Source organism: Dermochelys coriacea, chromosome 5, assembly GCF_009764565.3.
Source record: "Dermochelys coriacea isolate rDerCor1 chromosome 5, rDerCor1.pri.v4, whole genome shotgun sequence".
Classification (NCBI taxonomy): domain Eukaryota; kingdom Metazoa; phylum Chordata; order Testudines; family Dermochelyidae; genus Dermochelys; species Dermochelys coriacea.
Window position 1 is genome coordinate 26911364 of NC_050072.1, and position 16147 is coordinate 26927510.

General features: G+C 41.0%; 1 protein-coding gene across 15 annotated transcripts in view; it reads right to left on the reverse strand.

Annotated features, from left to right (window-relative positions):
* The window catches only part of CPLANE1 (ciliogenesis and planar polarity effector 1), a 193163-nt gene that overhangs the window by 125261 nt on the left and 51755 nt on the right, over nt 1-16147 (reverse strand). For all 15 annotated transcript variants that reach the window (XR_005292954.2, XM_038401861.2, XM_038401863.2 and 12 more), the window contains 6 exons: nt 15703-15914; nt 13964-14044; nt 11686-11850; nt 10579-10749; nt 4026-4254; nt 3530-3669 (listed from right to left, as the gene is read on the reverse strand). Coding sequence is in view for 14 of the 15 variants with exons in the window: in XM_038401861.2 (XP_038257789.1) it covers nt 3530-3669; nt 4026-4254; nt 10579-10749; nt 11686-11850; nt 13964-14044; nt 15703-15914 (998 nt within the window). In the remaining variant the exon portion in view is untranslated. The remainder of the gene's footprint in view (nt 1-3529; nt 3670-4025; nt 4255-10578; nt 10750-11685; nt 11851-13963; nt 14045-15702; nt 15915-16147) is intronic.

A 16147-nucleotide genomic window follows, 5' to 3' on the forward strand; every position in this document is an offset into this window, starting at 1 on the left:
CTCATCTGTGTGCTAGTAGTGTTTCAAGATAGATGTTAGACTTGTAAGGATGTGTTTAGACTCTATAAGATGCTTGGTTTCAGAGTAGCAGCCGTGTTAGTCTGAATCTGCAAAAAGAAAAGGAGTACTTGTGGCACCTTAGAGACTAACAAATTTATTAGAGCATAAGCTTTTGTGAGCTCACTTCATCGGATGCATTTGGTGGAAAAAACAGAGGAGAGATTTATATACACACACAGAGAACATGAAACAATGGGTTTATCATACACACTGTAAGGAGAGTGATCACTTAAGATAAGCCATCACCAACAGCGGGGGGGGGGGGGGGAGGAGGAAAACCTTTCATGCCCTTACCCATAACTATTTCACATTTGGTGACAATGTATACCTTCAAATCAGCAGCACTGCGATGGGTACCCGCATGGCCCCACAGTATGCCAACATTTTTATGGCTGACTTAGAACAACGCTTCCTCAGCTCTCGTCCCCTAATGCCCCTACTCTATTTGGCTACATTGATGACATCTTCATCATCTGGACCCATGGAAAAGAAGCTCTCAAGGAATTCCACCATGATTTCAACAATTTCCATCCCACCATCAACCTCAGCCTGGACCAGTCCACACAAGAGATCCATTTCCTGGACACTACGGTGTTAATAAGCGATGGTCACAAACACCACCCTATATCGGAAACCTACTGACCGCTATTCCTACCTACATGCCTCTAGCTTTCATCCAGATCATACCCTCGATCCATTGTCTACAGCCAAGCTCTACAATATAACCGCATTTGCTCCAACCCCTCAGACAGAGACAAACACCTACAAGATCTCCATCATGCATTCCTACAACTACAATACCCACCGGCTTAAGTGAAGAAACAGATTGACAGAGCCAGAAGAGTACCCAGAAGTCACCTACTACAGGACAGGCCCAACAAAGAAAACAACAGAATGCCACTAGCCATCACCTTCAGCTCCCAACTAAAACCTCTCCAACGCATCATCAAGGATCTACAACCTATCCTGAAGGACGACCCATCACTCTCACAGATCTTGGGAGACAGGCCAGTCCTTGCTTACAGACAGCCCCCCAATCTGAAGCAAATACTCACCAGCAACCACACACCACACAACAGAACCACTAACCCAGGAACCTATCCAACAAAGCCCGTTGCCAACTGTGCCCACATATCTATTCAGGGGACACCATCATAGGGCCTAATCACATCAGCCACACTATCAGAGGCTCCTTCACCTGCGCATCTACCAATGTGATATATGCCATCATGTGCCAGCAATGCCCCTCTGCCATGTACATTGGCCAAACTGGACAGTCTCTACGTAAAAGAATGAATGACACAAATCAGACGTCAAGAATTATAACATTCAAAAACCAGTTGGAGAACACTTCAATCTCTCTGGTCACTCGATCACAGACCTAAGAGTGGCTATCCTTCAACAAAAAAGCTTCAAAAACAGACTCCAATGAGAGACTGCTGAATTGGAATTAATTTGCAAACTGGATACAATTAACTTAGGCTTGAATAGAGACTGGGAATGGATGAGTCATTACACAAAGTAAAACTATTTCCCCATGGTATTTCTCCCCCCCCACCCCCCACTGTTCCTCTGATATTCTTGTTAACTGCTGGAATTAGCCTACCTTGCTTGTCACCATGAAAGGTTTTCCTCCTTTCCCCCCCCTGCTGCTGGTGATGGCTTATCTTAAGTGATCACTCTCCTTACAGTGTGTATGATAAACCCATTGTTTCATGTTCTCTGTGTGTGTATATAAATCGCTCCTCTGTTTTTTCCACCAAATGCATCCGATGAAGTGAGTTGTAGCTCATGAAAGCTTATGCTCAAATAAATTTGTTTGTCTCTAAGGTGCCACAAGTACTCCTTTTCTTTTTGCGAATACAGACTAACACGGCTGCTATTCTGAAACCTATCAAAACTAAGTGAGCCATTGTGAAGCAACAAGATTTTAAAAAATGGGTTAATAGCCCTCTCACACCCATAAAGGTGCAAGGAAGCCTGTCCTATATCAACTTGAATTCTGGAAGAGGAAAATACAGATAGGTGACATGAAATTTTCTCATCTCTTTCTGTTTGAACTCTCACAGGGCTGGAGCTAGGAACCAAAAACAGAGATCCCCAGGGTCAACCTGGGTTAGCCTTAAAAGATATTCAGTGCTGACCATTTACTATAGCTCTGTCACCTTTTTGAACCGTAGACTATAACTCGTGTGTATATATATGTTGCCTGATTTAACCTTTATTTAAACTCTCTCATTTCTTTTTCCTAACTAACTAATACTTAGTTTACTACAGGACTGGCTACAAGTGTTGTCTTTGTTGTGAGATCTGGGGTACAAATTGACATGGGGTAAGTGACTGGTCTCTTGGGACTGGGAGCAATCTGAATATTGTGAGATTTTTGGTGTAAATGACCATTTGTCATTAAGCTTGCCTGGGGTGGCAAGAAAGACTGGCGTGTCCAAGGGGACAGTCTGTGACTTCATGTTAAGACTATTATAGTACTTCAAAAGTTCACTTGATCCGGGATGATGAAATCTAATGTCAGAATATAGCACCAGTTTGAGATGTCCGCCCTGTTTTTCGACAGTCTGCCCTAAGGTTGGCACTCATGGTCGTGAACCACTCCAAACAGCGTGATAATGGCTAAGACAAAGAATACCATAAATCACAAATGCAAACAAGGCCTTGAAATATTGACTTCAAAGAGCAGAGCAGAATAAGGGATATGGATAATTTTACTACGAGATTTTCTAACCTACACAATTTTCTCCTGAGGTCCTTGGCAGAGTCTATCAAAAGTTGAAATGTCTCTGAGAGAATGTATGAACCAAGGGCAGTCTTATCTGGCTATGGGAGCCAACTTTGGCATAGTGCAGAAAGATGACTTTTTGTCTTGCTATAGGCTGAAGTAATACTTCCGTGTTCTGTAACTCTAGTGCCATTGCAATGATGTTTTCTATACTGTTCATACATTCACATTTATTTCAATGTGTCTTATTTTTATTATGCTCGAAATATGTACATTTGCCAATAAAGTATTTTATAATCAAACCAAACTGAAGTGACTATCTGATATGTCTAGATCTTCCTCCCCAAACAAGGGATAGATAGATTTGGGCCATCTTGGGCATGGGAAAAGCCAACAGGATACTATGCAGTGTTGTTGTAGCCTTGTTAGTCCCAGGATATTAGAGACACAAATGGGTGAGGCAGTATCTTTTATTGGACCAACACCTGTTGGTGAGAGGGAGAAACTTTTGAGAGCTTACAGAGACCTGAAAAAGAACTCTGTGTAAGCTTGTCTCTCTCACCAACAGATATTGGTCCAATAAAAGATATTACCTCACACACCCCGTCTCTCTATAGGATTCTAGGCTATCTTCATAATGCTAAAGACATTTATTTTTAAAGTGAACGCCTAGGATTTGTGGAATCAACTGGAATAAAGTTGATAGTAAATAGGATGAAACTATTTTTAATGTACCTGTAAACTGTTTATATTTAGTGCTTCCTTCATTTGAGGTTTCAAAACTGACTGGCTGTCCCAAGAAATACTGTAGTTTTTCCTGAAAAATTTGTGTTGGAGTCAAGTTCAAAGGCAGATGCAATTCCAGTTTCTCTGACCTGAAAGCATATTAAGAAACTATTAATTAATGATGAAGTAAAAACAAAAAACAAAACAAAACACAACTGTGGAGAAATCAAGGAACTTCTGTGGAAACATCTTTCCTTTTTCTGAAAACAAAAACAAAAACAAACACAAAAACAAACAAACCCCACCTTCCATAGATAAAATTATTAATCTGAAGCACACTGGCTAAAATGCACATCTATTTAAATCTTGTATCTATTAACCTTGAAGTGTCTTAGGGGAAGGACACTGCCTTCTCTGCTAAGTAAAATACTTGATAATACATGATACTATATAATAATGTATGATGATAATTCTGAGTTCCTTTATTTGAACAAGCATAACTCACCCTAAGAAGTCACCACCACTTTGACAGTACAGATTATAGGCCACACCTATTGAAACAGACATTTTCCAGTCTCCAAGTCTGTGTGCTAGCCACACAGCCTCTGGAATCAGTCCACCAACAAAGAGCAAGTCAAGAGCATATTCAGCTGTCCATACAGAAGAAAGGTTCTCGTCTCTAACAGCACTGGAGACCACAGAGTGCTGTAGTGGAACAACTCGAGGGAACCGGTCTATGAAAGAAAAGTATGTTTTTAATAATGTTAATTACATACCCTGCAGGTTAGTTAAAATAAATTCAGAGTTTTTAGTTTATAGTGTGGAATTTGATCACGCCACCTTGTTGTGTAACTGATTTTTTATTCCCTTTATAACATGGTATATGATTTTTAAAAGGATAATATGGGGAAGATCCTCAGCTGGGGAAAGTTGTCATAGCTCCATTAAACTCAGAACTATTTTCACAAGCTGAGGATCTGCCCCCATAGGCTTTCCTCTATCATCAAGTATCCTCTCCCTGTCTAGCACTTACAGATGGACAGAAGAAGTTGCCTCTTAACCTTCTCCTTGCTGAGCTAAATTCAATGCCCCATATCATTGTTAACAGAGTTCAGGTTGACTAACCGTGTCTTGTACCCTTCCAGAATGTCGAGTGCACCTATACTTAAGCCTCTAAAAATAAGAAAATAACTTAAGATACACACCACCCCTACCCCTGAAACTTTTACTCTACTCCCTGGAGTAGACCAGAGCCATTGGGGATATACAGAAAGTACATTTCAGCCAGGGGTGCCCTATAATGAGCAGGCATAAGGAATGACTATGTTAATAAGTCATTTTATCTGGTGCAAAGTATCCCATCAAATTGTATTCTCATTCACTTCCATAGATTCCAACTGCCCTTCACTGTGTGAGAGACAGCTGTATTGACTGGTGCAGGGATTACTTGCCGTAGGTTGCCATAGCTCACTCTGTGATATGAAGCGAGGTACATCTGCACCCAAAGGCATCATGCACTGCTTATTTTTGTGCTGAGTTAAGTGGGTTGTGCAAGCCACAAGTCTATTCTTGCCATGGAGATTTGTAGCATAAGGGTAAGGGGCTCCGCACAACCCGCAGCAGCAAGGGAAGATTGTAGAAGTAGAAAGTTGCCCATTAATCTTAATTGGGTGTTCCCAGTCAAGGTGTTCAGAACACCATGTGGAGGTGAATACAGACTGACTCAACCTGACAGGTGTGAAGTGATCCATTCACCTTGTGGGGGTGCTCTTCTCTTCACCCTCCCAAAGTCTACCCCAGCCTCTGTTGTGGAGTACCTATTTTCAAGACAAGGCATGTGAGCTTTACAGCAATGTGAATACAAAAATCAGCTCCTTATTGTGAGGGATGTGTCTGAGGAACTAACCCCCTGACGAAATGACTCCAAAGTAGCACCAAGAAGCATACCCCTGCATATGTCATGGCAAACCAATACTTTAAATAATCTCACTATGCACTTGATTGTTAGAGCATTTTTAAAATTACAAGCTCATAACATAAGGAGCACATGGTATGATTACATTACCCTAATGTTGCTTACTACATCTTCCCTTTAGTTAATTAAAACTATTTTCCTTGACAATACTTCCAAAGTGAAAACAGAGAATGCACGTGGACGTTAGAGCACTTTGAAATATCAGCTCTTAAACCAGAAACTCTGCTCTCAAGGCAAAACTTCCAAAAGAAATCCTTGCAGAATGCAGGAGGAGAGCACCTAATGTGCAAACACTCATTCCCAGAAAGCTGCCAAGGGCAAGACTAAAACTCACCCTAGAAGGTGCTGCTTGGATTTAATGGCCACAGCATGTCAGCTTGAGTCAGTCAGTTACTCTAACGTCAGGCTGCTTTGAACACCACAACTTGCAACAGAGCCCCAGTCCTTTTGCACATGCACAAATTATTTTCTCAAGCCACGCTGTAGATTCAATTTATATCCTGAATAAATTTTAATATACTGCTTGTTTCCCCAAAAGGGCAGGGTATATCAGACAATAGCTGAGATTTATCCTGATTGGAGATTATCAAATTGAGGAGGGGCAGAACCAGAGTTTGAGCCCCAGATGTGTGTAAAAAAAGGCATTGTAAGAATTGTAAAATTTTGATGTCGCATTATTATAGTTTTTAGGGAGGGGTGTATCTTGGGAATCCCTTGTTCAAACAACCTCAAATTTGGATCACTAACTACTTTGGAAACCCATGAGGCACAGCAATTTGCAAAACAATCCAAGTATACGGATTATAGAATAAACTGAGAATACTCTGTACTATACTTTTTAACTACGACATGAAAACTTAAATATTTAAACATGAAAATATTCTCAGCAATTACTACAGCTACAAAATGTTTTTGCTGGCACAAAAAATATTTGCAAAAATATCTTAATAAAACCAAGTATAATTTTATCCTTAATACTAGTAATTATAAAAAATAAAAATCACATATCTAAAAATACTTTCCCTTTTAAAGACAGGTTTCAGAGTAGCAGCCTTATTAGTCTATATTCGCAAAAAGAAAAGGAGTACTTGTGGCACCTTAGAGACTAACAAATTTATTTGAGCATAAGCTTTCGTGAGCTACAGCTCACTTCATCAGATGCATTTGGTGGAAAATACAGAGGGGAGATTGATATACACACACAGAGAACATGAAACAATGGGTTTATCATACACACTGTAAGGAGAGTGATCACTTAAGATAAGCCATCCCCAGCAGCGGGGGGGGGGGGGGGGGGGGGAGAGGAGGAAAAGCTTTCATGGGTGACAAGCAAGGTAGGCTATTTCCAGCAGTTAACAAGAATATCTGAGGAACAGTGGGGGGGTGGGGAGAAATAACATGGGGAAATAGTTTTACTTTGTGTAATGACTCATCCATTCCCAGTCTCTATTCAAGCCTAAGTTAATTGTACCAGTTTGCAAATTAATTCCAATTCTGCAGTCTCTCGTTGGAGTCTGGTTTTGAAGCTTTTTTGTTGAAGTATAGCCACTCTTAGGTCTGTGATCGAGTGACCAGAGAGATTGAAGTGTTCTCCAACTGGTTTTTGAATGTTATAATTCTTGACGTCCGATTTGTGTCCATTCATTCTTTTACATAGAGACTGTCCAGTTTGACCAATGTACATGGCAGAGGGGCAATGCTGGCACATGATGGCATCTATCACATTGGTAGATGCGCAGGTGAAGGAGCCTCTGATAGTGTGGCTGATGTGATTAGGCCCTATGATGGTGTCCCCTGAATAGATATGTGGGCACAGTTGGCAACGGGCTTTGTTGGATAGGTTCCTGGGTTAGTGGTTCTGTTGTGTGGTGTGTGGTTGCTGGTGAGTATTTGCTTCAGATTGGGGGGCTGTCTGTAAGCAAGGACTGGCCTGTCTCCCAAGATCTGTGAGAGTGATGGGTCGTCCTTCAGGATAGGTTGTAGATCCTTGATGATGCGTTGGAGAGGTTTTAGTTGGGGGCTGAAGGGGATGGCTAGTGGCGTTCTGTTATTTTCTTTGTTGGGCTTGTCCTGTAGTAGGTGACTTCTGGGTACTCTTCTTGCTCTGTCAATCTGTTTCTTCACTTCAGCCGGTGGGTATTGTAGTTGTAGGAATGCACGATAGATATCTTGTAGGTGTTGGTCTCTGTCTGAGGGGTTGGAGCAAATGCGGTTATATTGTAGAGTTTGGCTGTAGACAACGGATCGTGTGGCATGATCTGGATGAAAGCTAGAGGCATGTAGGTAGGAATAGCGGTCAGTAGGTTTCCGATATAGGGTGGTGTTTATGTGACCATCGCTTATTAGCACCATAGTGTCCAGGAAGTGGATCTCTTGTGTGGACTGGTCCAGGCTGAGGTTGATGGTGGGATGGAAATTGTTGAAATCATAGTGGAATTCCTCAAGGGCTTCTTTTCCATGGGTCCAGATGATGAAGATGTCATCAACGTAGTGCAAGTAGAGTAGGGGCATTAGGAGACGAGAGCTGAGAACAGCAGCCTGGACTTCTACATAGAGTGCTTCCGCCGACGTGCACGAGCTGAAATTGTGGAAAAGCAGCATCGCTTGCCCCATAACCTCAGCCATGCAGAACACAATGACATCCACAGCCTCAGAAACAACTCTGACATCATAATCAAAAAGGCTGACGAAGGAGGTGCTGTCGTCGTCATGAATAGGTCGGAGTATGAACAAGAGGCTACTAGGCAGCTCTCCAACACCACTTTCCACAAGCCATTACCCTCTGATCCCACTGAGACTTACCAAAAGAAACGACAGCATTTGCTCAAGAAACTCCCTGAAAAAGCACAAGAACAAATCCGCACAGACACACCCCTAGAACCCCGACCTGGGGTATTCTATCTGCTACCCAAGATCCATAAACCTGGAAATCCTGGATGCCCCATCATCTCAGGCATTGGCACCCTGACAGCAGGATTGTCTGGCTATGTAGACTCCCTCCTCAGGCCCTACGTTACCAGCACTCCCAGCTATCTTCGAGACACCACTGACTTCCTGAGGAAACTACAGTCCATTGGTGATCTTCCTAAAAACACCATCTTAGCCACTATGGATGTAGAAGCCCACTACACCAACATTCCACACAAAGATGGACTACAAGCCGTCAGGAACGCTATCCCCGATAATGTCACGGCTAACCTGGTGCCTGAACTTTGTGACTTTGTCCTCACCCATAACTATTTCACATTTGGGGACAATGTATACCTTCAAATCAGCGGCACTGCGATGGGTACCCGCATGGCCCCACAGTGTGCCAACATTTTTATGGCTGACTTAGAACAACGCTTCCTCAGCTCTCGTCTCCTAATGCCCCTACTCTACTTGCGCTACATTGATGACATCTTCATCATCTGGACCCATGGAAAAGAAGCCCTTGAGGAATTCCACCATGATTTCAACAATTTCCATCCCACCATCAACCTCAGCCTGGACCAGTCCACACAAGAGATCCACTTCCTGGACACTACGGTGTTAATAAGCGATGGTCACATAAACACCACCTATATCGGAAACCTACTGACCGCTATTCCTACCTACATGCCTCTAGCTTTCATCCAGATCATACCACACGATCCATTGTCTACAGCCAAGCTCTACGATATAACTGCATTTGCTCCAACCCCTCAGACAGAGACAAACACCTACAAGATCTCTATCGTGCATTCCTACAACTACAATACCCACCGGCTGAAGTGAAGAAACAGAGATTGACCGAGCCAGAAGAGTACCCAGAAGTCACCTACTACAGGACAGGCCCAACAAAGAAAATAACAGAACGCCACTAGCCATCACCTTCAGCCCCCAACTAAAACCTCTCCAATGCATCATCAAGGATCTACAACCTATCCTGAAGGACGACCCATCACTCTCACAGATCTTGAGAGACAGACCAGTCCTTGCTTACAGACAGCCCCCCAATCTGAAGCAAATACTCACCAGCAACCACACACCACACAACAGAACCACTAACCCAGGAACCTATCCTTGCAACAAAGCCCGTTGTCAACTCTGTCCACATATCTATTCAGGGGACACCATCATAGGGCCTAATCACATCAGCCACACCATCAGAGGCTCGTTCACCTGCGCATCTACCAATGTGATAGATGCCATCATGTGCCAGCAATGCCCCTCTGCCATGTACATTGGTCAAACTGGACAGTCTCTATGTAAAAGAATGAATGGACACAAATCAGACGTCAAGAATTATAACATTCGAAAACCAGTTGGAGAACACTTCAATCTCTCTGGTCACTCGATCACAGACCTAAGAGTGGCTATACTTCAACAAAAAAGCTTCAAAAACAGACTCCAACGAGAGACTGCTGAATTGGAATTAATTTGCAAACTGGATACAATTAACTTAGGCTTGAATAGAGACTGGGAATGGATGAGTCATTACACAAAGTAAAACTATTTCCCCATGGTATTTCTCCCCCCCACCCCATCCCCCACTATTCCTCAGATGTTCTTCTTAACTGCTGGAAATAGCCTACCTTGCTTGTCACCATGAAAGCTTTTCCTCCTTCCCCCCCCCCCCCGCTGCTGGGGATGGCTTATCTTAAGTGATCACTCTCCTTACAGTAAAAAGAAAAGGAGTACTTGTGGCACCTTAGAGACTAACCAATTTATTAGAAGTGAGCTGTAGCTCACGAAAGCTTATGCTCTAATAAATTTGTTAGTCTCTAAGGTGCCACAAGTACTCCTTTTCTTTTTGCCAATACAGACTAACACGGCTGCTACTCTGAAACCTCTCCTTCCAGTGTGTATGATAAACCCATTGTTTCATGTTCTGTGTGTGTGTATATCAATTTCCCCTCTGTATTTTCCACCAAATGCATCCGATGAAGTGAGCTGTAGCTCACGAAAGCTTATGCTCTAATAAATTTGTTAGTCTCTAAGGTGTCACAAGTACTCCTTTTCTTTTTACCCTTTTAAAGTTAGGCAACATTGACACAAATAAAAACATAAATCAGAACACTGAATAAGAGCCAGTTAAAGTATTTTTTGTTTAACAGAATACCTTGGTTGATGTGAAGTGGAGGTAGAATATCAACTTTATGTGGGGGAAGTATATAAAGCAGCTGATTAGTAAAGTAGGCAGCCATGAATCGTGCCATGGACTGTATTACTGCCACTGCAGCTTCAGGATGAACATCCCTTATCCACAGTTCATATTGAGAATGTTCAGCATCTAAAAGAGATATCTAATTAAAACGTTTTTGACAATAAAGAATTGCTATAGAAGTGTAGAGCTAGAACTGTTTAATTATAGCCAACACAACTGTTTGTATTGAACAAACTGTGGTCCTACTCATTTCCCCTGACAGCATTCCTGAGCCTTTTAAAACAGAAAACATAGAAGCCTCTTACTATTAATGACTAGTTAGTAACAATTCCCTTTGAAGATTTCTTACAACTATAAACTAAAGATGGGCCCAAACCACTAAATTTATATCTGGGACTGACTCTGAACTTTCCCAAAGTTTTAGTTATTCAGATCTAGGGCTCTGATTCAGCCCTTTATAAAGCAAGGGGCTTAGTCCCAAAATTTGCATCCATATAACAATACAAATGTTTCTAAAGTCTGTGTGTTTGGATTTAGGATTGTGACCAACTCTGATCTAATACATTATGCGCGCACACACACACACACACACACAGTCCACTGAAGTCAAAAGAAGTCTTCCCACAAACTTCTGTGATTTTGGATCAGGCTGTAAAAAAAAGGAACTTAATCAATTCCCACATAAACTATAAAATTATACAATTAAAGCTGGCTTCCAAACACTCACTCTAATTATTAGAGACTAGACAGAAGTTCTGCAGTCAAATATTTTTAAGAGACAGAAATACTGATTCAGAAGTGGGGCATTAAGGAATTAGAGGCTGAAGAATGGAAATAATTAAGGAACTCTCAGCTTCTGTCAGAGTTGCACAGAAAACCCATTTTCTATCCCTGAAGAAAACAAGATGCATTCAGTCTGCAGGGAGCTCTTAGAATTTTTGAAGGGAATCATGGAGTCAAGTTCTTACAGAGGCATACAAGTTAGACACCACGTTATCTAAAGAATATCAACATACGTTAGTAAACGGATCAGATTTTTTTTTAAACACATGATAAACATACCAGAAAAATCTTCTCTGCGCCTTACAGACAGCCGAGATCGGCTTAGTATCTCTCTCACAAGATGATCGCTCAGCCCCTGAGCCTCAATTAAGTTGTAGTGATACAGGTGGCAATATAATATAGCAAGATAATACCTAGTTTGAAGAAACTGTGTCCTCTTTTCTCCTACATTATAAAAGGAAACAAAAATGCAGAATTGTATATTCAAAAGCAAAGGAAGATAAATATAGATTCAAAGAGTCAGTCACACTCACACACACACACACACACACACACACACTCCCTCCCTCCCTCCCAGAGAGGGAGATGCAGCTGTAATCCAGGATGCAGAAAAACAAAATGAGCATAAATAAAGATGCAGAAAGGCTCAACATAGCAGATGCCCCTCACCTGAAATTGCCTCTATGTAAACATGATACACCTAAGGATCCATAAGTTATAGAGGGAGCAGAATTGGAGGGCAGACATTCTAGAAGATGATATCCCATTGCAAACCAGTGCATTATCAGTCAGAAATCTGCATGGGAGTTAATTCTCCTCCTTGAAGTTGCCAGTGGGAGTCACAAATAAAATATAATACTGTTGCCAAAAAAAGTGAACATCTTTCTGGGGTATATTAGCAGGAGTGTTGTAAACAAGACTTGACAAGTAATTCCTCCATTCTACTCAGCACTGATAAGGCATCAGTTAGAGTAGTGTGCCTGTTCTGGGCACCACACTTTGGGAAATATGTGGGCAAATTGGAGAAAGCCCAGAGGGAAGCAACAAAAATGATTCAAGATCTAGAAAACATGACCTACAAAGAAAGAATGAAAAAAATTGGTTTGTTTGGCCTGGAGAAGAGAAGATGGAAGGGGAACATAACAGTCTTTAAGCGTGTAAAAGGTTTGTATCAAGAATAGGAGTGATAAATTGTTCTCCTTATCCACCAAGGACAGGACATGAAGTAATGAGGTTAAATTGCAGCAAGGGAGATTTAGATTAAACATCAAGAAAAAATTCCTAACTATAAAGATAATTAAGCACTGGAACAAATTAGCTAGGGAAATTGAGGCATCTCCATCATGGGAGGTTTTTAAGAACAGGTTAGACAATTACCTCTCAGGGATGGTTTAGATAATACTTAGTGCTGCCTCAGTGCAGAGGACTGGACTAGTTGACCTACTGAGGTCCCTTCCAGTCCTACCTTTACATGATTCTATCATAGCTCAAATCATGTCAGACTTCCATTCCACCTGACCCCTCTGCTTTTTCCTTCCCTCTTCCAGCCCTGCCCTCTCCTTTCCATTTTTGCCTATTTGTATATGTCTTTTTGCTATTATTATTTTTATATTTACTCCTACTCTAACATGTTACATCTCTGTAATACTGTCTGACTTTGTACTAGCTAGTCTTGAAGATTAGACAAGTGTAAAGTTGTGTAACTGCAAAATTTTATTGGCTATCCTGTGAAATGTGCAGTATTTGGTGACAAATACAAGCTGTAAGTAATTTACCTTTTTGCATTTTTATTGTTTCTTTAGGAAAATTAATTTAAAAAACATCATAAAACCTCCCATATAACCCCTGTCCACTTGGCATACCTGAGAACTATTCCTCTCCTAAGATATGAGTGGCTGTCCTCAAAAGGTACCCATGTAAAGATTCTGGAGCACTTCTTTCCTCCTTCCTATTCTCTATAAATACAACAGGGGTAAACACCAGGGGAGGAGAAGAGCTATTTAATCTAGAGGACAGTGCTGCTTCAAGAACATATGGGTATAAATGGGCCATACATAAGTTTAGTCTGGAAATTAGAAGGAGGTTTCCAACCATCAGAGGAACGAGGTTCTGGAACAGCCTTCCAATAGGAGTAGTGGGGTCAACCTAGCTAGTTTTAAGATAGCGCTTAATAAGCTTATGAACAGTATTATACAATGGGGTTGTCTGCAATTCTGGAAACTGGACTCAATGAACCAGGAAGTCCATTCCAGATAGTCTACACACTCACCAAATGGATTTGCAACTAGAATTTTTTATTTAAAACAAATTCCCCCTTTAACTTTACAACTTCTGTAGTAATTGTCCTTTGGTTTTTCAAATGTACTTAAAAGTCTTCTGGACTCAATTTTTATTCCTGAGCAAATTTTGATTTTGAGATACCTATTTTCCAGAGTTATCTTTTACAAAAGTGCTAGCAGCATGTTAACTACAGCAGAGAAGTATGAACAGCCTTGCCAGAATATTGTGCAAACATCTGAAAACTGAAAAGATGAACACGGCACCATTTTTCCCTTGCCTTTTGCTTTGGTTTCTTGAAGAGCCCTCTTCCACAGATTCACAGATTCTTCGTACGAGCCTAAAAGAAACTGTTCCTCACCTTTAAAAAAAAAAAAAAAAAAAAAAAAAAAACACACCACAATACAGTCAACAAAATTACACGGTATTCACATCTTTTCACACATACAAACACACAAATATATATCTGTTTCTATTTCAGTTCAAATTTTTGCCTGTTATTAAATATATGATTTTTAAACACTATATCAGAGAAGCTGTCATAAATGGTAGCACAATTCCACAGCAGCTACTACACGTGCAAATTTCTCAGTGGCTAGAAAACCACTCTTATTCCAGACAAGTAACCATTTGGGAGAAGGGGGGTGAAAATAATAATTCTGAATTCAGACTTTTCTGGGTTAAATATTTTTGACTGCTAAATCACTATTAAAGTGGAATTAAAATTGGTTACAGCCTCTTTCCACAAAGCTTTCATAAACTAACTTTTTAGCATACTAACAGTAAATTCAGAAATGCTACGGGGAGGGCAACCTGTGACTCCGGAACCGCATGCAGCTCTTCATAGGTTAATATACGGGTCCTTGCATAGGCACTGACTCTGGGGCTGGAACTATCGATGCGAACTTTCCAATGTGCTGGGGAGTGCTCAACCCTCTGCTCTGCCCCAGGCCTTGCTCCCACTCCACCCTTTCTCCCGAGCCTGCCATGCCCTCACTCTTCCCCCCTTCTACACCAGAGCCTCCTGCGCACTGCGTAAAAGCAGATTACGGTGGGTGGGAGGGAGGTGTGGGGAGGGAGCGGGAGGCACTGATTGGTGGGGCTGCCGGCAGGCAGGAGACGCTGCAGGTTGCGGTGGAGGGAGTTGATGGGGGGCTGCTGACATTAGTGTGACTCTTTTGTAATATACATTGGTAAATTCTGGCTCCTTCTCAGGCTCAGGTTGGCCGCCCCTGTGCTACGTGTAATTAAAAACTTTATGGTTCAAAAACATACAATATCTTATTCCTGGTGATAAGCATTTCCTGTTACTTTTTCAACTTTCACACAACCTGCTTTGTTGTTTTAGTAATAAATAATAGCAGCTCAAATTTATATAAAATATTCCCTTTCATTCCAAAAGGCAAATCTCCCACTGAAGTAAACTGGATTTTGCCTGCATGAGAACTATAGCGCCCTATCTACACATAAATGAAATGTTGTGGGGTAATGGGTGAAAGCCAGGTGAACAACCACCATAACAATGGGAGGATGGAACCTTTTTGCCAAAGACACCATTAACAGCAAACTCCTACTCTGGAGGAAAGTGGCATGGAACTTTGAAAGCAAATCTCTGTAAGGTCTCAGCTGAAAAACAAACATACAGTGAAGTGCCCGGAACTCCATTTATCTACTTCAGAAGAGACAAAACTGTCTCAACCTTGTCAGGATTCAGATTTGTGGTACTAGAACACCTAAGTATTTCAAACTTGATTCAGCAAACTAAGGTCAGTGGAGTTTTTCCATTGAGTTCAACAGGTTTTGGATTAAGCCACTAAACTATACGTAGAAATATTGTTAGCCATAAAATAGTAAGATGCTTCAGTTGTGAGTCTCAGAAGTTTGATTAATTCCAACTATAATTATCTCAGCAAATAAATTACAGATCAAGTCAGTTATTAATTACAAATAAGTTGTACCTAATCTAAAATTCAGTCCATACAATTGTCATCTGATTACAGTTCCTTCCAATGTACTAACCAATCACAGAATTGAGCTTCTGGGTTTGTTCCAAGGTCTCTCCTGAAGACTGCAGGACTGCCTGTACATGACCTAAAAGTTGTGCAACAATGGATTCTTCATGTGCAATCTTCATTTCAGTTAATGGTTTGCCATCCTTAGATATTTTTCTGTTTAGTTGAGTCTGATACCAAAGCACTTGTTTATATAATAACCGCCACAATATCATCAACCTGCCGATCAAAAAGTAGTACACTATTACTAACAAAAAATAGAGGTTAGTTGAAACAGAGGGATAATTCTGTCTTATTCCTCAAGCTTACTTGTTATTTTGTATATTATATTACAGCTAAAGTAATATTTTCTTCAATGTTTCCAACGTAATTTGATTTTCAGCTCTATATTTCATCAATTATAATTATTTCATTAATACAATATGTTCATATATTTTCTTGGATATTCTTAA